This window comes from Bombina bombina, chromosome 6, assembly GCF_027579735.1.
Source record: "Bombina bombina isolate aBomBom1 chromosome 6, aBomBom1.pri, whole genome shotgun sequence".
NCBI lineage: Eukaryota > Metazoa > Chordata > Amphibia > Anura > Bombinatoridae > Bombina > Bombina bombina.
Genome location: NC_069504.1, coordinates 693,379,085 through 693,403,391, shown reverse-complemented (window position 1 = coordinate 693,403,391; position 24,307 = coordinate 693,379,085). Strand labels below are relative to the sequence as shown.

General features: G+C 37.4%; 1 protein-coding gene across 1 annotated transcript in view; it reads right to left on the bottom strand.

The window, feature by feature from the left end:
• The window catches only part of LOC128664566 (uncharacterized), a 101,536-nt gene extending 91,521 nt beyond the window's left edge, over positions 1–10,015 (bottom strand). The window contains exons 1-2 of the mRNA XM_053719384.1: positions 9,858–10,015; positions 9,240–9,446 (exon numbers count right to left, since the gene is read on the bottom strand). Coding sequence (XP_053575359.1) covers positions 9,240–9,380 — 141 coding nt within the window. The 5' untranslated portion in view covers positions 9,381–9,446; positions 9,858–10,015. The remainder of the gene's footprint in view (positions 1–9,239; positions 9,447–9,857) is intronic.
• Between the last annotated feature and the right edge of the window lie 14,292 nt (positions 10,016–24,307).

Genomic DNA, 24,307 nt, shown 5'->3' with positions numbered 1-24,307 from the left:
TGTGCCACAGAACTTCAGTGACCAATGTGCGAAGGGTGCTACATGCCATGACGCACTTTGCGCCTGATTCCAGGACTTTGGGGCTGAGGGGGGAATCGGAGGCCTTCCTGCTGTCGGTTGACGCAGAAAGGGCCTTCGACAGAGTAGAATGGAGTCATCTCTTGAACTCTTTGCACCGTTTTGGCTTCTCAGGGTCATTCCTACAATATATTGGAAACTTATATGCGGATCCATGGATCTATATCATGGCTAATGGTCTGTTTTCTCCACGCATTGTATTGCAGAGGGGCACTCATCAGGGATGCCCCCTCTCCCCCCTCCTATTTAACTTGGCCTTAGAGCCCCTAGCCAATAAACTACGCCAAGTATACCCAGGCATCATATTGGGGGAGGCGAGAATGCACCTCACACTCTACGCAGACAACATGCTCCTATTTGTGGAGCACCCGGCGGAACATGTCCCAAAGATTCTAGCAACCATTGAGACATTTGGGTCTTTCTCTGGATACAGAATAAATAAGACCAAGTCGGAAATCCTGTGGGTTCGGAGACGTAAGACACAGCAGACGATTTATCCCTTTCAGGAAGCTACCCCCACCATGACCTATCTGGGCATCCAATTATCTACCAATATTCAAAGCCTATATCACTCTAACATTTTGAGGGTATGCCTAGATATTGAACAGACCTTAGAGGGCTGGAAAAATGTACCTGTCTCACTCACGGGTCAGATCAACCTAATAAAAATGGTAATCTTGCCGCAAATTCTGTATCCTCTTCTAATGCTACCCTTCTTAATCACTAAGAAGGACACGACACTCTACACACGTGCTCTCACGAAATTCTTGTGGAAGGGAGGCAAGCCCAGAATAGCGCTTACAAAACTCTATGCAAAGTTTTCGCAGGGTGGGTTGGGTTTACCCAACTTAAAGCTTTACAACTGGGCAGCTCTTAATCGCCTCATGCTGGACTGGCAATTACAAACCGAACACTTCTATTCATCAGATTTGGAGGCTTGGGCTTTGGGAACGTTTGATCTCTCTTACCTACCCTACGCCCCAATTAACGACATTCCCTCAATGATCAGGGACAGCCTCCTATATAGGGATGTGCTGAGGGCATGGCATTCGACCCTCAAGCATGTGGGGCGCCAATGTGTGTCCTCAAGAATGATCCCGCTGCAGCATAATACGGCATTTCCCCCGGGGATTGACACCTCCCCGTTCGCCATATGGAAGGACAAGGGGATATGCTCGGTGGGGGATGCTCTGGATCTTTCTAGAAAATGCGTAAAATAATTTGCCGAACTACAAGCCCAGTTTGGACTGCCAAGGGCTCATTTTTACGCCTTCTTACAAATGCGCCACTACATTACTCAACTGATTAGAGAGGATCCACACTTTTGGGAGTCGCATGCGCTTGGTGTAGCAGTGGGCTCCTTCAGACTGGGCAATTTCACAATCTCAGGGATATACAAGACACTGTTAACTCAAATTGAGACTAATACTTTAAACACACTAAAGAATCGGTGGACTGGAAGCCTGGAAAGGGAGGACTTGACGGTAATAATTCAACAGAGCATTGAGAATGCAAAGAGAGCAACACTTTCTATGATCCTTAGAGAGTCCCAGATTAGACTGTTACACAGAGATTACATCACTCCTAGGCGGTTATCTAAGTGGAATCCTAGAGTACTGAATGAGTGCAGTAAGTGTAGACTCAGTGATCTGGACTTTCTTCACTTCTTTGTAACCTGCCCCCGGGTTAGACAGTTCTGGGGTAGAATTGCCTTTTGGACCACCAACGTTATTAAAATTAGAGTTCAGATTGATATAGTGCAGATTTGCTTTTTAGATTGGAAAGAACACAGTTCCAGACTTGTTCCTCTACTCACCACCATAGTTCTGATTGCCAGGAAGGTAATTCTGAAGGTGTGGACGGAGCATGCTGCCCCCACTTTCAGCACGTTTAAATGTACTTTACACAAACAACTACTCATAGAACAATTAGACACTAGAATGGACTCTAATAAAAGAATTAAGCATTTCATCACTAAGTGGCGGGAATACATCAACACTTTAAGTCTAGACTCTCAGAAGCAGTTATTGACATTCTTCAAGGACACAGACTATATGCGCATGGCCTCTCTGAGAGGTGAATGGGGGCTTTTGTATCAGGGGCGGGGTGGGGGAGGGGAGGGTGGGAATCGATATATAACAGACAGCGGCAGGCTCCTTATCCTACCTTATTCTACCCCCCTTGCCTATTTTTAAATTATTTATTTTTTTTTTCCACAAAAAGTGCATTTATAACTTACTCACTCGACCTAAAAGGTCAGTTACGAACAAAATATATTGTTGGTTATGTTTTTGTTTAATGTTATTTAATCTGCAATGGATACAATGAAAAAAGAAAAAGGGATAGAGGATTGGGACACTGATGTATGTCTTTTCTTGCTAGATATAGTAAAATGTACACATGACGACTTTGTATAGTATGATGACTATTGAAACATCTTTGTAATCTGTACTTACTGTTATACTCTGATTCTCAATAAAAACAATTTAAAAAAAAAAATACAGACAGCGTATGCGAATCATGTCGGACAGACGGATGATAAATCTGCCCATAGCTTAAATTGCATTGCGTTAAACAGGGCAGCCGAGGGGAAATCAGATCTCATGTTTCGAATCAACCTCAGCCTAGAAAAACTTGAAAAAAAATTGCTAAACTAACTTGAAAGAGTTCCATTTGACTTCCTGATGGGACACTATACTACACCTATAATACAGGCACCTGTTATCGGAGTCTCTGATGCAAGCTCTTACACATACTACATACTACAGGGAAGGTAAATTTATCCTCCTTTTTGTCATTGTACAGAAGACATACTAACCACGAGGGGTCCTACAATATCTAACAGCCAACTGAAGTCTATACTTTAGGAGATCACATCGCCCGCAAATCAAGGGTCACAACTTACAAAAACATCCGCTTCGCTCATATATACCTCCCTAGTTCTATGAAGAGACATGCTTTCTTTCGGGGATCGTGCACCTACCAATACCCCATCACCCGTGATCCAAGCCGAAGCTCTACATTGGCCTTTGCAGGCGGGGCAGATTGTGCCGATATCTCTATCTTCAAGGGAACTCCCAGATCACTGCAAAAGTCGGCAGAGCCTGTCCCGGACCTGCTTTCACTTATGACAACGGAGTGAAGGGTAACTCTCTACAACTGATCTTCCGCCCATATCTTGAAGATTTAACTTTATCTAAAGAGCTAATGGTCTATAAACCTCTAAAGAACTTAATCCCATCAAGTTTGTCCCATCACTCTTTACAGGATGATCCTTATCTGGGCACTATGTAAACAAAAGTCTGGGACATAGATCCCTTTAGCACACCACTTTAAATAATATACCATGCTCGTTCTATGAGAAATTTAGAAATGTACTTCATGGACATGTTTAACATACCTCAACTCCATGAGTAATATAGTTATACCTTGTGTTTATATGTATTTTCTGTGTAATTTGTTATTAAGGAACTGAGCATAAAAAGGCGCCATTGCCACTATCATATATAAGCCTAAAAAAGTTTACTACAGAAACATTATAACAGGTTATTTAGATTTCCAGTTTTTAATATTTTTCCATCGCAGACTTGACAATTCATGTATTTATTTACTCTGTGGTATAAACCTAAAGTAAGCATGCAGACGGGAGATTCCACACCTTTACATGATGGCATCATATAGAACTCACATGCCTTAAAGAGGTACCCTATGCATCGAAACAACAGAGGTGTCCACTGAACTAAATGTGCACAGTGCTAGCCTACCCACTGATCGTACTTCCCAATGTAGTACCCTATGCATCACCTACAGCACATTTACTGACATATTCTATATTGCCCTCTTACATACCAGTGTTTCACTTGGGGGTTTGTGGGGGCCCCCGGGGAATCAACTAACATAAGTATTTGCAGAATGTGGGCCAAAAGGATCATTGAACCAATATCCATATTACTCCAGCAATGTCCTTTTGTTAGATGCAGTTTTTCTTTTCTTTTTTTCAGTTTCCCTTCCAGCATTATATTAGCCCATGAACCTAACACATTGCTATAATGGGGTGAATAGCTAGCACAATGTTTATTTCAAGTATGATGTATGTCTTTCATCTTCAATAAAAAAAAAGAAGAAGAATGAAGTGAACCATGGAATGATAAGGAATCACTTACAAAATACTTACCGAGCAGAAGCCATTAAAAGTATTTGCCTGTTTAGATTTAGCATGTTTCTATTTTAAACATACCTGTTATGCATTTTCCAGTTATCTTTGCCCTTTAAGCTATTTTTTTCTTTTAAAAGAAGCTCAAGATCTTGTGAGATAAAAGGGAAACAATTGTAAAAAAGACACTCTAACGCCAAAGAAGGGAAGTAAAGTGAAGGTAAAGTTTTACCTATTTGTAAACACTATTGTATTAGTCATAGTGTAAATAAATAAATCGCTAACTTTTTTCCCCCAATACATTATCTATTCATATAAAAAAACTTGTTTTATATTTATCTTCCGTTACGAACCTGACTCCTCCTAACAGACACTTCCTTATTTTAGAGTGAGTGACGTGTAGAGCGGTCCCACCCGCTCTATACTTGTCTACAAAGTGTGTTCACAAGGATCTAAGTTACCTGCGCATGCGCATAGCGGCGACTACTTTTCAAAAATCATTGCTTAATGTAATTAAAATAATGATAATAACATCGTTATTAACTTTCAATAAAATGTGGTGCCCGTCAGGATTGGTGCCGTAGATAGAAACAAATGTATTATGCCGGCTATTCAATAATATCAATACGCATGCGCGTAACGGGAGCGCGCTTGTCTTGCAAGCCAAGAAAATATTTCTGAACACATGCGCAGATCATCCAGGAGGCGGATGACGTAGATTGACGGCCGCCTAACGGTCAGAATTTCAATAGGCTACTACAAAAACGTGACCTGACAGAAAAAATAAATAAAAAAGGACGGGTTGAATTTACGAAGCAAAAAAAAAAGTAAGTATAAACAGCGAAAACTCAGTTTAGACTAATAATTAAAAAAAGTGATTAATGAAACTACTATTCAATTAGGGCAACAATTATAATTAGATATTGAAATCAAGTCAACTTTACCTTCACTTAAGAAGAAAAATGTTTTTGCCTTGGAACCCTTGTGTACATACTTTGGAGACCTGCTGACTTTAAAAGGACACTGAACCCAATTTTTTTCTTTCATGGTTCAGATAGAGCAGTGCTTTCCAAACTGTGTGTCGTGACACATTAGTGTGTCGGCTGCAGTGTGTAGGTGTGTCCCTGCTTCAGCACAATTTTTTTGTATTTAAATTTTCTGCCTGCTATCACATGGTTGACATGTGATTAATACCTAGTGGGTCACAGATCATCTTAACCTATTGGCGCAGCTCAGTGGGAACTGAAACTATTCCCATTGGCGGTTTTGGCGGCACATTAACTCCTGACTGCACATCTAGTCTCCTCAATCGGCTTGTGACTGCACGTGTAGTCAGTGAGTTGGACAGTAGTGTGTTTGCAGCACGGGCAGTAGTCAGTCGGACTCACAGAGCTCTGAGGGCGGCAGCTTAAACGCTGAGCAGAAGTCAAAGTGTTTTGGTTTTTTGCAGCTAGCTCCCAGTAGTGCATTGCTGCTCCTGCTCTTAATATATGGATAGAAATTGGAAGCTTAAAAATGCTTGATGATGAAATGCGAGTGTCTTTATCTACTATTCCACTAAATATTCATAAACTGTGTTCATCCCATCAACCTCATACGTCCCATTAAAATAGTAAGAAGCTATTGGTGGTATTAAACTTTTTTTAATTCTTGCACATACATACTGTTACTTGTAAATACATTTTGTTATTATATAATTTATGTTTGTGTCTGTATCTCTTAAAAACAAGTTAGTTTAACCTCCTGTTTGCTGGTACAACTGAATTACTGTGTCGCAAAATGATGTAGGTCTAAAAAGTGTGTCACCAACATAAAAAGTTTGGAAAGCTCTGAGATAGAGCATGACATTTTAAGCAACTTTCTAATTACTCCTATTATCAATTTTTCTCCCTTCTCTTGCTATTTTTATTTTAAAAGCAAGAACGTAAATCTTAGCAGCAAGCCCATTTTAGGTTAAGCACCATGGATAGCGCTTGCTTATTGGAGAATTACATTTACCAACCAATAAGCAAGCATAACCCAGGTTCTCAACCAAAAATGGGTAGGCTACTTTGCATCACATTCTTGCTTTTTAAATATTGATAGCAAGAGAACGAAGAAAAAATTATAATAGGAGTAAATTAGAAAGTTGCTTAAAATTGCATCCTCTATCTGAATCATTAAAGAAAAAAATGTGGATTTAGTGTCCCTTTAAAACAATGTGTGCACTAATTTGCTTATTCAATTATGTCATGTGATTCACCAGACTGCCAATTGACAAAACCCTAATTAAATTACCCTAATTAAATTTCCATCTAGCATTAAACATAACTCTCCCTAAATCAAATTAAAGGGACATTGCAGTGAAATAAATAGATGATCTAATTCACCCTCACCCTTGAACTCTGCATAGAAGAGTTAAACACACAGATAAATCCTTATGTGGAGTGACAAGTAATACAAAAATTACATACTCTCATATATTAGAGCATGCAGTTTTTCCGCTAAAATGTTCCTTTAACTCTGTGACCAACCCCCATAGCCTTAATTTCTTCCTACCCTAACAATGTTTAACCCTTACCTCTACCAATATATATATATATATATATATATATATATATATACAGGGCTGTATCACTGGCCTATAGCACTGGTATCTGTTAATATATGTCAGGGATAGCCAACTGGTAGCTAGGGATGGGCGAATGTGTTTATATCCGAATTCGAATGATAGAACGAATGTTATTGTAGAAATTCAATTTACATAATAGAATGTTGATAAGAACGAATATTCTTAAAAATTCGATTTTCGAATGTTATTTACAGTTTTCGAATGTCACATTAGAATTCGAATGTTACATTTGAATTCGAATGTTAAATTCGAATATCACATTCGAATTCGAATATTACATTTATAAAACACAATTGTAGACTAGAAACACTATTTCGAATGTCACATTCGAATCGAATATCACATTTGAATCGAATGTCACATTCGAATTCGAATATTACATTTATTAAACACAGTTGTAGACTAGAAATACTATTTCAAATTCGAATGTCACATTCAAATTCGAATATTACATTTTGAAATTGAATGAATACATAGCTAAACATTCTATTATTCGAATGAATATTTTCGAATTTTATTGAAAAATTAAAAAACCAAAATTCGAAAATAGAATGTTAGAATGTTATATAAACATTCGAAATTCTATTAGAACGAACAAATGTATCAAAATTCGTTTTAAATTTCGAATTTTTGCAAACATTCGCCCATTCCTACTGGTAGCCCAAGAACCGCATGCAGCCTTCTGCACTAATTTTTGCAACCACCTGGGAAAATGTTTAACTGAGAATGTGTGCCATAGTTGTTGAGGTCCCAAGAAAAAGCAGAACAAAAAACTTGTTTTGAGGTGGCCACGACTCAAAAGAGCCCTCTCTAGGGAAGTATAGCAAAGAGCATTTTTAGGCAGTATACCAATGTGTGTTTAATAGCGATTAATCTATATCTGGCCCTTTCTGATTTTAGATTATTGATCATGTGTTGGCAATCACTGATTTAAGCAACAGAACTATAACAGTTTGGGTGAAGTTAATAATAGAGTGATAATGAATCACTTAATAAAAGGCAGTTCTGTTACTATGTTTTGCACGTTTCTATTTTAAACATACCTGTTATGCAGGTTTCCAGTTATTGCTCAACCTTTAAGCTCTTGTTTAAGGGTAAAGACTGCATTGAAATACATAAAATAGTTTTTATTTATTGACTGCTTACAGGGATATGAAATGTTCAGTAACATAAGAAACATTTGAAAAACACAATTATAAGAAATAAAATCCCACAAATATTTAAGGGGAACATTACAGGCAAAGTTTGGGAGAATTTATTTTTCAACGTCCCCATCAAACAAATAAAAAAGGGAGAGAGGGCTGGATGGATGTAAGTTCTTCTAGCTTTTCCTAAAACCACTTCTGCATAATAACTTTATCACTCATGCGATCCCACATAGCATAGTTTTTCCCCATATCAGATCTTCTCAATGGTTTTCTGTAAAATTACAGATTGTAAATTCTTATACCTAGGGGCCAAATTATCAAGGGCCAAATGGCCCCGGATGCCCCTGTTTCCGCGCAAGCCTTCAGGCTCGCAAGAAACAGCAGTTAAGACTTAAGACTGCTGATCCTCAACTGGTCTGCCGCCTCTAAGCAGCGGACAGCAATCAACCCGATCGATTACGTTCAGGTTGATTGACACCCCCTGCTAGCAACTGATTGGCCGCAAATCTACAGGGGGTGGAATTGCACAAGCAGTTCACAAGAACTGCTTGTGCAATGCTAAATGCCGACAGCATATGCTGTTGGCATTCAGCAATGACTGTCGGACACTGAGCGGATCATGTGGGACAGACCGATGATAAATTGGCCCCCTAATGTCAACAAATAAAACTAATTTCAACATTTCACAATTACTACAGCAAAAAAATTATTTTGAAAAGTTCAAGCTAACTAGATACACTTGTATCTGATTGTTAATTAATATTATTATTGACTTACATTTCTAATTGATCTGATTAGACAGCAATACATGCTTATAAACATGTTATGATTCTCTTTACTCCACCTCCAACCAAGAAAACATAATTCCACATTGTGACCATCCATATTTTACTATGCTTACATCAGTATTTAAATAAATTGAATACTCTAAAGGAAAGGAGTATTAGCAAATAATGCATCACTCACATAGTTTATCCCCTTAATGACCACAATGTACCCTGTATGTCACTGGTCGTTAAGGGTTTTTTTCAGGACATAATAGCACAAGTCTAGCAAGAACACACTATTAATGCCCTCCCTCCAGCAGGCTTTGTGGAATAGAGCAGTCTCAACGCTGGTGGCAAGACCACGCTATAAAACAATCAAGTCCCAAAAAAAAGCCAGTGACATACAGGGTACGTCGCTGGTCCTTAAATCAAAAAATGATATTAGATTTTTTTTTTTATTAGATTTTAAGGTTACATAATACCTTGATTGCGGCTGCGGCAGGAGCATTGAACCAGAGAGCAATGCAGCAGTATAGGAAGGCGTGTGCCAGAGTGTATTGTGGGTAACCAGCACTGACGCTTCTCTGCCAGTGCTGTCTCCTTTTTGGTGAGGCTGGTGCCATCTCTAGTGTCTTTCAACAAATTGAAAGGTCAGTGATGTGACTGCTGCCAACTGTAACGTGTTCTGTCTAGAAAACAATCCCATCATTTGTTATTTATTAATCACTGATTTATTATTTCTAAAGTTATAGAAACATCAAATTACTTTTTGCATGTAATAATATATTTTAAAAATAAGTAACACTGCTTTGCAAAAGTACTGCATAAACAAGTTCCAGGTATTTTCTATTTCAGACACAACCCTGTTTTGTATGCTTATTTCATTAGCTCTAAATATAAATGAGTTTCTACACAGATCAAGCCATCACCGCATAGAATGTAGCAGGTTTAGTAAAACTACAGCAACTTCAAGCAAGTTATGAGATCAGTCTGTAAAGTAACTAAAACTAACTTAACTTAATTATTTGAAATCTATTTTAGATTATAGGAAGAGAGGGAAAAGGTCAGCATTAAAAGACAGAAAATGCAGTTACATCTACCTGCAAGGTTGATGATAAAGGCTGTCACTGTATTATAGGAAGAAGCAGTGTTTCCTTAAGCCCTTTATCGCTCTCTCTCTCTCTTTCTCTTTATCCTTCCCTGTCTCTCTTCCACTGTTTGTTGCCCAGACTCCTCTTTTATCTGCAACCTCTGTGATTTCTGCTTTGCATTACAGCTCCACCCTGTTGCTATTTTTCAATGTTAGTAAATCACCTATGATTGTTAAAAGGTCATATTATAGAGTGTTCTGTCCAGTGGCGTCACTAGGGGGGGGCGGGGGGGGCGGGCCGCACCCGGGTGACACCCACCAGGGGGTGACACCAAAAAAAAAAAAAAAAAAAAAAAATTTTTTTTTTTTTTTTTTTTTTTAAATTTTATTGAAATTCAAAGAAATACAATGTTGAGATGCATAGATTTTTTTTTATTAGAGGGGCTGGCATTTGTGAACATTGGTGGGACTGGGGAAGATGTAGACACACAATTTTTTTGCCCCTTGAGCCAGTGCTGCAATTTCAACAAATAGTTTTCCCGGCTGCTTTTGCTTGTTTGTACTTTGCTTCTCCCCTGCCCAATTTCGCTATGAATGTTGTGGGCATGCCGTGGGGCTTGCAAAGTTGCGCTGCTAGCCTAAACCTGCCTGCCTATCTGTGCTCACTGCTTAGTGACATGTGGAGCAGTGGAGTCACTCACTGCTGTGCTGTCTCTCTAAACGGGAACTGGCAAATCATGAGGGGATGCCTGGCACCTGACCGCATGACTGTTTGACACTGTCTTTAAAGTGAAGGAGCCACGTATGATGCCCACCAGACCATTACGGTTACGGTACACTAAGTGCACACTGAACAGGTAGGAGGGCGGGCGGGGGTCTGGGGGTGGGCAGAGTGCAGAGGTGATTGGCCATAAGAAGCGGTAGGCACGCGGCCCGGGGCTGTGCACTGACAGACTTGGAACAGAGTCAGAGAGCAGAATTTTCATAGTTTGCACCTAAAACTTTTCTTTAGTGATTTATTTTTAGAGTGCTCTGTTTATCTTTCATTTGATGCTCTGCTGAGCCAGGGAGCAGCTCTAGGCATGAGCTTTATAATTAATGCAGTGCAGTTTACATATTTTGTATGTGTGTGTCTGAGTTTTTGTGTGTGTGTGTGTGTCTCAGTGTTTTTGTGTGTGTGTCTGAGTGTGTTTCCGAGTGTTTGTGTGTGCATCTGAGTATGTTTTAAGTGTGTCTGAGTGTTTGAATGTGTGTTTGCCTGTGTTTTTGTGTGTGTCTGCTTTCTGGGGGGGTGACACCATAACTTACCGCACCGGGTGACACCAACCCTAGTGACGCCACTGGTTCTGTCCTAGACAGAGGGAGTGAAAGAAAAGTGCTAGTCCCCCCAAATGGAGGGCTTACTAGACATACCTAGGTGTAGGGTATAGACAATTAGTAATTCCACAAACGAACATTCTTAAGCATAAATAAATATATACATATACAAAAATACATATTGTATATAACACATATACCTTTAACACATATGCCTTTCAGAGAAAAAAACTTGTTTTTCTTCATGTTTTTATCTATTTGACTGCAAAGGGCTCCAATGCACTTATATATATATATATATTTATTTGTTTATATGTGTATATGTGTCTATAAATACATAAATACATCTGTATACACATATAAATATATATATATATATATCTATGTGTGTGTGCATATTTAGACATGTATACAGTATGTATGTATCTCTATGTTAAAGACCTTTGCAGCCTTTTTTTCCCTAAAACCTGAGAACCCATATAAGATAGTGTTATTATGAGTGCAACTGTACTTTTAAATATATTTTTGATGAGTTTTGTGATAGTTTTTTGTTTTGTGATACAGTTATCCAGAACTCTGAGGACGTGCTGTCCCGACATGTGTTCAATTCAATTGCGCTCAAGCAATCACGTTTACTTTCAACTTGTAATATGAGCGCTACATCCGACAAGCGTAAACCCGATATTGCTTGTGCTTAATTGTAAGTGCGTCACTCAGTATCTGGCCTGCAATGTTTTGCTAAATGTTAAATGAAATAATATGATTGACAGGACGTTAGAAACACCTCCTAAGTAGAAGGTGTAATTATCAGAATTTCTAGGAAGGGGGTGAGAGTCCTTGGGTAACATCTTAAGAAGTCTCATACAGCATCTGTGGATTTCGCTGCCAGTTTTCCACTGAATTATGACTGCTTGCCAGTGTACACTATTAATGCTTTATCCAAAACCCAAAGATAAGTAATTCATTTATATTTTAAACACTGCCTTATGTTACTGTACTGTTATCAATGTTTTGTGTAATCATTTTGTTGCAATGCATTTATAAGTTGATGACTGCTTTTTACAATAAGTCCGTAATAAACACTGTTTTTATTCCACAGCATTTTGTGTTGATTTTCCCTTATCCAATGTAAGAACTAGTTGCAGCTCCCCAGCGCCAATGAGACCTAGTGGATTGCACTCTGTGGTGAGGGTCAGATCCGTCCCGTTGTTCTGTTCTCCCTTCTCCAAGTACCACCAGAGGGCTACAGGGACCAGGCTACTCAACTAATTGCCCCATGTGCAATGATTAAGCTCTATAGTGCAGTAGAGAGGAACACACTTTAATGGTCAAAACACAGGGTGTAAAAACATAATTTATGTAAGAACTTACCTGATAAATTCATTTTTTTCATATTGGCAAAAAAAGCCCACCCAAAATAAAAAAAACCTAGTCTACACTAAATTACCAATAGCCCATAAAATGGCCTTTCTTTCATGTAATTGGCAAGAGTCCATGAGCTAGTGACGTATGGGATATACAATCCTACCAGGAGGGGCAAAGTTTCCCAAACCTCAAAATGCCTATAAATACACCCCTCACCACACCCACAATTCAGTTTAATGAATAGCCAAGCAGTGGGGTGATAAAGAAAGGAGTAGAAAGCATCAGCAAAAGAAATTTGGAAATAATTGTGCTTTATACAAAAAATCATAACCACCATAAAAAAGGGGTGGGCCTCATGGACTCTTGCCAATATAAAAGAAAAGAATTTATCAGGTAAGTTCTTACATAAATTATGTTTTCTTTCATGTAATTGGCAAGAGTCCATGAGCTAGTGACGTATGGGATAGCAATACCCAAGATGTGGAACTCCACTCAAGAGTCACTAGAGAGGGAGGGAATAAAATAAAAACAGCCATTTTCCGCTGAAAAAAATTAATCCACAACACAAAAAAAATAAGTTTATTTCCATAATTGAAAGAAAAAAACTAAAATCAAAAGCAGAAGAATCAAACTGAAACAGCTGCCTGAAGAACTTTTCTACCAAAATGATGTGCAGATATGGGTGGCGCAAAAATGCTATTTCCCGTGTGATATATTATTATATTGGTTATTGTGTTGCCCTTGAATATTTCATTCCTTTTCTTCCATAAAATACCACAGTATTTTCAATATTGATATAAGATTTTATTGTGAATAAAATAAATTTTAATATACACTGTATATAAAAATGACACCGGTGTCAGTACAATATGGCCGATAAATGGTATATATATAAAAACATAAAAATAAGTAATAGTACTAATAAGCCTAATAAAAAATGTACAGATATAAAATCACTGTAACAGTACCACAATTTGACTTGCTGTGTATTCCGGTATTTTGTTACATATGTATTGGCTAATTACCCTTGTAAAATTCTATGTAAAATTTTATGCACACCTTTATGCGGTTTTGTAATGAACCAGAATTTTATCCAGAGTTTTAACCGTGGTTATGGAGCGGTTAAGCCAGATATATTAAGTTTCTCTAAGAAAAAGTTACCTTTGTTGGTGTCATCTGTATTCTTGCGGTTAAATATATGCCGCTATCCTTGGATTTTACCTGTCGGTCAGTGACCGGACTGTGTTACTACGTTTCAACCTAGAGTACCATCGGTTAGGGAGTCTTGATGCCTCAGGTTTTTATGCGGTTAAATATACGCCGCTAGAAGAAACACTTCTTGCCTTTCTCTTGCTTGGGGACTTTATCCTTGGTGAGAAGACAGTGTGATGTTTAGTGCAGTTGGGTGTCCTCCTTTTCTCCTTTCGGTCAGTGACCGATCTTGTCTTCGCTGGATGTAGTGCGGGGGTTTATGCCGCTGTGTGTTTTACACTTTCCTTCCTTTCGGTCAGTGACCGATCAAATCTTCGTTTGAATGTTTCTTGGTTTGTATTCTGCTTCAGGACAGATTGCGGTTAAATAAATGCCGCTAGTGCTGATATAGGCCAGATAAATGAAGGCAAAATTTCTCAAACCTTGATGATTGTGGACTTACTTAGGTGGATGGTCAGAAGCGCTTCTCTGTTTTCTAATTCGATCGATGTAGCATATTCCGGTATCAATGTGTTTCGGCTGTGCAGCCTTTTTCAAGATACCTGTATGATGGATTGTCCTACTATTTATACCCTATTAGGATTAACTCTTAGGGTACTGGACATTTTCTATATGTTGCATTCATAATTTTACAGCTTGTTATCAGAAAGTCTTCTGTAAAATCTGATAGTCATTGTCTACATTTAGCGCAAATTTGCAACAATTAAGATAAGTTTATTTGCATATTTAAAAGGTTGCTGATACATTTCTTACGTAAATAGATACACTTTATTGATACATTGGCGTGTGATAGTATAAAATTTTAAAGAAATTAAGGCCTAGATTTAGAGTTCGGCGGTAAAAGGGCTGTTAACGCTCCGCGGGCTTTTTTCTGGCCGCACCATAAATTTAACTCTGGTATCGAGAGTTAAAACAAATGCTGCGTTAGGCTCCAAAAAAGGAGCGTAGGGCATTTTTACCGCAAATGCAACTCTCGATACCAGAGTTGCTTACGGACGCGGCCGGCATCAAAAACGTGCTCGTGCACGATTCTCCCATAGGAAACAATGGGGCTGTTTGATCTGAAAAAAAACCTAACACCTGCAAAAAAGCAGCGTTCAGCTCCTAACGCAGCTCCATTGTTTCCTATGGGAAAACACTTCCTACGTCTGCACCTAACACTCTAACATGTACCCCGAGTCTAAGCACCCCTAACCTTACACTTATTAACCCCTAATCTGCCGCCCCCGCTATCGCTGACCCCTGCATATTATTATTAACCCCTAATCTTCCGCTCCGTAAACCGCCGCAACCTACGTTATCCCTATGTACCCCTAATCTGCTGCCCTAACATCGCCGACCCCTATGTTATATTTATTAACCCCTAATCTGCCCCCCACAACGTCGCCGACACCTACCTACACTTATTAACCCCTAATCTGCCGAGCGGACCTGAGCGCTACTATAATAAAGTTATTAACCCCGAATCCGCCTCACTAACCCTATCATAAATAGTATTAACCCCTAATCTGCCCTCCCTAACATCGCCGACACCTACCTTCAATTATTAACCCCTAATCTTCCGATCGGAGCTCACCGCTATTCTAATAAATGGATTAACCCCTAAAGCTAAGTCTAACCCTAACACTAACACCCCCCTAACTTAAATATAATTTTAATCTAACGAAATAAATTAACTCTTATTAAATAAATTAATCCTATTTAAAGCTAAATACTTACCTGTAAAATAAATCCTAATATAGCTACAATATAAATTATAATTACATTGTAGCTATTTTAGGATTAATATTTATTTTACAGGCAACTTGGTATTTATTTTAACTAGGTACAATAGCTATTAAATAGTTAAGAACTATTTAATAGTTACCTAGTTAAAATAATTACAAATTTACCTGTAAAATAAATCCTAACCTAAGATATAATTAAACCTAACACTACCCTATCAATAAAATAATTAAATAAACTACCTACAATTACCTACAATTAACCTAACACTACACTATCAATAAATTAAATAAACACAATTGCTACAAATAAATACAATTAAATAAACTAGCTAAAGTACAAAAAATAAAAAAGAACTAAGTTACAGAAAATAATAAAATATTTACAAACATAAGAAAAATATTACAACAATTTTAAACTAATTACACCTACTCTAAGCCCCCTAATAAAATAACAAAGCCCCCCAAAATAAAAAATTCCCTACCCTATTCTAAATTTAAAAAGTTACAAGCTCTTTTACCTTACCAGCCCTGAACAGGGCCCTTTGCGGGGCATGCCCCAAGAAGTTCAGCTCTTTTGCCTGTAAAAGAAAACATACAATACCCCCCCCCAACATTACAACCCACCACCCACATACCCCTAATCTAACCCAAACCACCCTTAAATAAACCTAACACTAAGCCCCTGAAGATCTTCCTACCTTGTCTTCACCATACCAGGTTCACCGATCCGTCCTGGCTCCAAGATCTTCATCCAACCCAAGCGGGGGTTGGCGATCCATAATCCGGTGCTGAAGAGGTCCAGAAGAGGCTCCAAAGTCTTCATCCTATCCGGCAAGAAGAGGACATCCGGACCGGCAAACATCTTCATCCAAGCGGCATCTTCTATCTTCTATCTTCTTCCATCCGGCAAGGAGCGGGTCCATCTTGAAGCAGCCGACGCGGATCCATCCTCTTCTTCCGATGTCTCCCGACGAATGACGGTTCCTTTAAGGGACGTCATCCAAGATGGCGTCCCTCGAATTCCGATTGGCTGATAGGATTCTATCTGTTCCGATCAGCCAATAGAATGCGAGCTCAATCTGATTGGCTGATTGGATCGGCCAATCGGATTGAACTAGATTCTGATTGGCTGATTCCATCAGCCAATCAGAAAATTCCTACCTTAATTCCGATTGGCTGATAGAATCCTATCAGCCAATCGGAATTCGAGGGACGCCATCTTGGATGACGTCCCTTAAAGGAACCGTCATTCGTCGGGAGACATCGGAAGAAGAGGATGGATCCGCGTCGGCTGCTTCAAGATGGACCCGCTCCTTGCCGGATGGAAGAAGATAGAAGATGCCGCTTGGATGAAGATGTTTGCCGGTCCGGATGTCCTCTTCTTGCCGGATAGGATGAAGACTTTGGAGCCTCTTCTGGACCTCTTCAGCACCGGATTATGGATCGCCAACCCCCGCTTGGGTTGGATGAAGATCTTGGAGCCAGGACGGATCGGTGAACCTGGTATGGTGAAGACAAGGTAGGAAGATCTACAGGGGCTTAGTGTTAGGTTTATTTAAGGGTGGTTTGGGTTAGATTAGGGGTATGTGGGTGGTGGGTTGTAATGTTGGGGGGGGGTATTGTATGTTTTCTTTTACAGGCAAAAGAGCTGAACTTCTTGGGGCATGCCCCGCAAAGGGCCCTGTTCAGGGCTGGTAAGGTAAAAGAGCTTGTAACTTTTTTAATTTAGAATAGGGTAGGGAATTTTTTATTTTGGGGGGCTTTGTTATTTTATTAGGGGGCTTAGAGTAGGTGTAATTAGTTTAAAATTGTTGTAATATTTTTCTTATGTTTGTAAATATTTTATTATTTTCTGTAACTTAGTTCTTTTTTATTTTTTGTACTTTAGCTAGTTTATTTAATTGTATTTATTTGTAGCAATTGTGTTTATTTAATTTATTGATAGTGTAGTGTTAGGTTAATTGTAGGTAATTGTAGGTAGTTTATTTAATTATTTTATTGATAGGGTAGTGTTAGGTTTAATTATATCTTAGGTTAGGATTTATTTTACAGGTAAATTTGTAATTATTTTAACTAGGTAACTATTAAATAGTTCTTAACTATTTAATAGCTATTGTACCTAGTTAAAATAAATACCAAGTTGCCTGTAAAATAAATATTAATCCTAAAATAGCTACAATGTAATTATAATTTATATTGTAGCTATATTAGGATTTATTTTACAGGTAAGTATTTAGCTTTAAATAGGATTAATTTATTTAATAAGAGTTAATTTATTTCGTTAGATTAAAATTATATTTAAGTTAGGGGGGTGTTAGTGTTAGGGTTAGACTTAGCTTTAGGGGTTAATACATTTATTAGAATAGCGGTGAGCTCCGGTCGGAAGATTAGGGGTTAATAATTGAAGTTAGGTGTCGGCGATGTTAGGGAGGGCAGATTAGGGGTTAATACTATTTATGATAGGGTTAGTGAGGCGGATTAGGGGCTAATAACTTTATTATAGTAGCGCTCAGGTCCGCTCGGCAGATTAGGGGTTAATAAGTGTAGGCAGGTGTCGGCGACGTTGAGGGGGGCAGATTAGGGGTTAATAAATATAATATAGGGGTCGGCGGGGTTAGGGGCAGCAGATTAGGGGTACATAAGTATAACGTAGGTGGCGGTCGGAAGATTAGGGGTTAAAATTTTTAATCGAGTGGCGGCGATGTGGGGGGACCTCGGTTTAGGGGTACATAGGTAGTTTATGGGTGTTAGTGTACTTTAGGGTACAGTAGTTAAGAGCTTTATGAACCGGCGTTAGCCAGAAAGCTCTTAACTCCTGCTATTTTCAGGCGGCTGGAATCTTGTCGTTAGAGCTCTAACGCTCACTGCAGAAACGACTCTAAATACCGGCGTTAGGAAGATCCCATTGAAAAGATAGGCTACGCAAATGGCGTAGGGGGATCTGCGGTATGGAAAAGTCGCGGCTGAAAAGTGAGCGTTAGACCCTTTAATCACTGACTCTAAATACCAGCGGGCGGCCAAAACCAGCGTTAGGAGCCTCTAACGCTGGTTTTGACGGCTACCGCCGAACTCTAAATCTAGGCCTAAGTGTTCCGCGGGCATTGATTATAAATTGATGAGGTATGTTTCTTTGCCCAATACATTATTAATGGGCGTTTAAATTTTGTTACGTATAAAAAATATATTTTGTGTATTCCACAGTGTATTCTACAATAGACTTAATTTAGGTTTAATCTACTTTAAGGTGTATTCATTATAGTTGCTGTAAGGTGTGTATTTCAAGTGGATTAAATGGATTTTAGTCAGATCTGTCTGTATGACGTCAAGTAATGTCGGATTTATTAGATGTTATGGATTTTCGTTCAATCTATAATTGGTGTTCTATATATAGATTTTTTAGTATATAGATTTTTTAGGTGTACGTAAAATGTTGTTGCAATGGGATTATTTAAAATTACATTATATAAATGACAATATAAAAATGACAATATAAAAACTATATGGTTTAGAAGTCGTTTAGAAATAAGGTATTAGGTTATAGTATGATTTTCGTTCAATCTATAATTGGTGTTCTATATATAGATTTTTTAGTATATAGATTTTTTAGGTGTACGTCAAATGTTGTTGCAATGGGATTATTTAAAATGACATTATAAAAATGATAATATAAAAATGACCATATAAAAACTTATGGTTTAGAAGTTGTTAAGAAATAGGTATTAGGTAATAATATGAGTTAGCCCATTTTTAAATTGATATTGGTTTAGGTTAGCCTACTAGTTCATGTTTTTCTTCTTCAATTGAGTTATATGAGTATTCGTATATTTAATTGACAGCTGTTTTTATTGTTATTAGGAATATGGATGTGTTTGTGTTTTTAGTTATAGAATGGAGTTTAAATCTAGCTCACTGTTTAAGCCTCTTGGATGTAATGTTCCCATCTCAAAAATCAATTTTGCTTCCTGATGGAGAAGTTTCTTTTCAAAATTTCCTCCTCTACCATCTGATTTTACTTTTCTTATGCCTCAAAATTTCATTTCTTTTAAGTTCCCTTTGTGGACTAATTTAAAATGGGCATATAATCTCGTGTTGTCTTTTTCTTTCTCAATGCTGAGAATGTGTTCCCTCATTCTATCCTTCAACTTTCTACTCGTTTGTCCTAAATATTGGAGATCACACTAGCATTGTATAAGATATATAATGTTGTTATCCGTGCATCTAATTACATCTTTTATTTTAACTTCCTTTTTCGTCACGGTGGATTTGACTAAATTTGTTTTGGTACTGTGCTTACATGATTTACAATCATGACATGGGAAGTAGCCTGATATAGTTTCATTGTTTAGATTATGTTGGTTTGAATTTGTTCTCTGTTTGTATTCACTGGGGGCTAAAATATTCTTAAGATTAGTGGCTTTTTTAAATATGATGTCTGGACGATTGTGGAGTCTTTTCCCTATGATGGGATCACTTTTGGCAATGTGCCAGTGTTTTTTTAGTATATGTTCAATTTGTTTGTGTTGACTGGAAAAGATGGTGATAAAAGGAATATGGTAAGGGTCTTTATTTGTTTCTTTTGTACAATGGTGTTGTTCCTCCAGAAGGACCTTTCTGTCCATCAGCCTAACTTGTTTGTTTGTATCTATTAATGTTTTATGGTGATATCCCTTTTCTATGAATCTATTCTGTAAAATCTTAACTTGTTCGTCATAATCGGATACTTCTGTGCAATTTCTTCGTATTCTAGAAAATTGAACTTTGGGTATATTTCTCTTCCACTTTTCGTGGTGGCAGCTTTTATAATCAATATAACTATTGGCATCTACTGGTTTGAAAAATGTTAAAGTAGTTATTCTATTATTCCTTATTGTTATTTCAATATCTAAAAAAATTATTTTTGTTTTGTTAAACTCATGGGTAAATTTTAAGCCAAATTCATTAGTGTTGAAATCTGATATGAAATGTTCTAGCAGTTCTACATCTCCCTTCCAGATAATAAAAATATCATCTATGAACCTTTTATATAGCACGAGATTCGCACCCCAGGGAGTTTCTGATATGAATTTCTCTTCGAAATATCCGACAAACAAATTTGCATAACTGGGTGCGAATCTCGTGCCCATAGCTGTTCCTCTTTTTTTCAAGTAATAATTTATGTGAAATAATTGTTCGTTAGTATAAATGTCATGCAGTCTATTATGAACTTTTGTTGTGGTTCTGACATTTCTGTGTCTTTATTTAAAAATGAATTTGTTGCTTCTAGTCCTTTCTCATGTTCAATGCACGTGTATAACAAACTAACATTGCATGTTACAAGGATATAATTGTCTTTCCAATCTATGTTTTCTATCAGGTTAAGAAAATGTTTTGTATCTTTAAGATGTGATGGAATATTTTTAACATATTTTTGTAGAAAATAGTCTGTATATTGTGATAAGTTAGAGGTTAGGGAATCTATTCCTGATATAATTGGCCACCCAGGGGGGTTTGTGATGTCTTTGTGAATTTTGGGCAGAAAGTAGAAAACTGGTGTCCTAGGGTGTTCTGTCATGATAAAGTTTAGTTCTTGATTATTGATAATCCCTTTCTCCTTCGCTGAAATCGTTAGTGTTTCTACATTTTTCTTCATACGTTCTATGGGGTTGTTAGTAAGTTTCTTATATGTAGTTTCGTCACCCAATAATCTATTGGCCTCTTTCAAATAATTTACTGTATCCATTAATACCACCCCTCCTCCTTTATCTGCTTGTTTTTTTGTGATGTTTTTGTTCTCTCTAAGATCTTTTAGGACTGCATTTTCTTTTTTACTTAAATTCCATTTTAAATCCTTTTGTTCGTCTAGTTTCTCTATGTCTTCCTTTACTTTTTGTTCAAATATTTCTATAGCACTTCCTTTTTCTTGGGTGGGGTTGAAGGTAGATTTTTGTTTAAAATTAGTATGGATATAGGTTGAGGTGTAATTAGTTGTGGTTTCTGGTGGGTTTTTAAAAAAATATTTTTTGAGGGCTAATTTTCTTGTAAACTGATTCACATTAATTAGTGTCTCAAATTTGTTGATTTTACATGATGGTGCAAATGATAGGCCCTTGCTGAGTACTGATTTTTGTTCATCATTCAGTGTCAATTTGCTAAGGTTAAAAATTCCTTTGGGTTCTATTTTAATTTTTTCATTGCTTTTTTTGGTTCTATGTCCCCTTCCTTTATTTCCTCTAATCGTCTTTTCCCTTTTGGTGGGTCTAAGGTTTGATTTTGTCCCTCCTCTAAAAAAGATATTCTAGAGTTGTGTGTCTTGTTTGAAGTGCTGGGGGATCTATGATCTTCATCCTGAATTAAAGCCTTAAATCTGTTTGGGTGTTCTATATTCCTGAGTTCTGTATTTCTTTCTAGTGAGTGATTCGTTGTGCTCTGTTTTTTCTCATGTCTTGTTTCTGTGTGTGATTCTTTCGTTTTAAGTGAATGTGATTCCCTGTAGTGTTCTTTAGGTGTGTCCCAGTTTGTGTTTTCTGTATATTGGTTTCTCCATGCGGGAGTACTATTCTCATGTCTATCATTCTCATATCTTTCTCTTTCAAGGTGTCTTGGATTTTGATAATAGGACTCTCTATTATGGTTCCTATAATTATAATGGTTCTGTGGTCCTTTGTTTTGATTGTTATGTTGGTCATATTTATACCAATGTTGATCTTTCCTATTCCAATTTGTGTTATCTTGGTGATATGTGTCATCTCGGTGATAAATGTCATCTTGTGTATATTCTTGATTGGTTTTGTGATTCATTCTATCATTACTAAATTCTTGTGTATGTTTTATTTGATGTTGCCCATAATTTCTATTGTTCCTGTTATTATGTCTGTAATCTCTATTTCTATAGTCATAATCATGTTGTCTGTGATCCCTATTTTGTTCTTTATTCCAATGGTGGTTATAGTAGTGTTGGTCATGATGTTTTTGGTACCTATGTCTGTAATAAGGTCTATTTGAATAGTAGTGTCTATTGTAGTGATTCCTATTCTCCATTTTTAAGTTTTCTGTGTTTTTGTGTTCTATTTGAGTTGTGTACTCTATTTCATTGGTTTGTTTTTTGTTGCTGAACAATGGAGCACGGTTCTCCTGTGAGTCTTCTGTGTCTTTGTTAAAAGAGCCTTTATAATCTTCTAGATCCCTATTGAATTTCCTCTATTTTACTTCTAGTATATCTTTATTTAAATCCCCTAATTTTTTAGCTATTTCTTGTTGTTTGGAGTTTGATGACTCTGTTAAGGTAATGTGATCTAGTGTTTCTTTACATTTCTGGATTTTGGCCCCTAATTCTTGTGTGGTGATCTCCCTAGATTTAATGATTACTTTTATAAGTTTAATGGAGGCTGTTTCTAAAATGTCAAACCATTCTTTATTGTGTACTTCATTTAGCTCAAATGTGCAGTCTTTTTTCAGACGTAGTCCTCTAGGGACCATACTTTCTTTAACATATTTATTCAGAAATGCCAACTCTAATTTCTGTTTTATTTCTTTATATAAAATATTTTCTAATTCAATTAATGTGTCTTTTTCACTAGTGAAATCATTTTCGTTGTGAGTAGAGTCTGAGGGTTCAATCTTATTTTGTATGTCTTCCAGAATGCTGTCTCTAGTGTCAAATAGATCCATATTAATTAAGATTTGTCTTTATCATTTCTGTGTGCACCTCTATTAACAGTCTTGGGATACAATCAATAAAAGTTCACAAATATGGGTTAGACTGTAAGGCGGTGGGGAAAACTGCTCACCCGGAAAAAACTTATATCCCAAAGGTTTTCTAAAAAATGATGTGCAGGTATGGGTGGCGCAAAAATGCTATTTCCCGTGTGATATATTATTATATTAGTTATTGTGTTGCCCTTGAATATTTCATTCCTTTTCTTCCATAAAATACCACAGTATTTTCAATATTGATATAAGATTTTATTGTGAATAAAATAAATTTTAATATACACTGTATATAAAAATGACACCAGTGTCAGTACAATATGGCCGATAAATGGTATATATATAAAAACATAAAAATAAGTAATAGTACTAATAAGCCTAATAAAAAATGTACAGATATAAAATCACTGTAACAGTACCACAATTTGACTTGCTGTGTATTCCGGTATTTTGTTACATATGTATTGGCTAATTACCCTTGTAAAATTCTATGTAAAATTTTATGCACACCTTTATGCGGTTTTGTAATGAACCAGAATTTTATCCAGAGTTTTAACCGTGGTTATGGAGCGGTTAAGCCAGATATATTAAGTTTCTCTAAGAAAAAGTTACCTTTGTTGGTGTCATCTGTATTCTTGCGGTTAAATATATGCCGCTATCCTTGGATTTTACCTGTCGGTCAGTGACCGGACTGTGTTACTACGTTTCAACCTAGAGTACCATCGGTTAGGGAGTCTTGATGCCTCAGGTTTTTATGCGGTTAAATATACGCCGCTAGAAGAAACACTTCTTGCCTTTCTCTTGCTTGGGGACTTTATCCTTGGTGAGAAGACAGTGTGATGTTTAGTGCCGTTGGGTGTCCTCCTTTTCTCCTTTCGGTCAGTGACAGATCTTGTCTTTGCTGGATGTAGTGCGGGGGTTTATGCCGCTGTGTTTTTTACACTTTCCTTCCTTTCGGTCAGTGACCGATCAAATCTTCGTTTGAATGTTTCTTGGTTTGTATTCTGCTTCAGGCCAGATTGCGGTTAAATAAATGCCGCTAGTGCTGATATAGGCCAGGTAGATGAAGGCAAAATTTCTCAAACATTGATGATTGTGGACCTACTTAGGTGGATGGTCAGAAGCGCTTCTCTGTTTTCTAATTCGATCGATG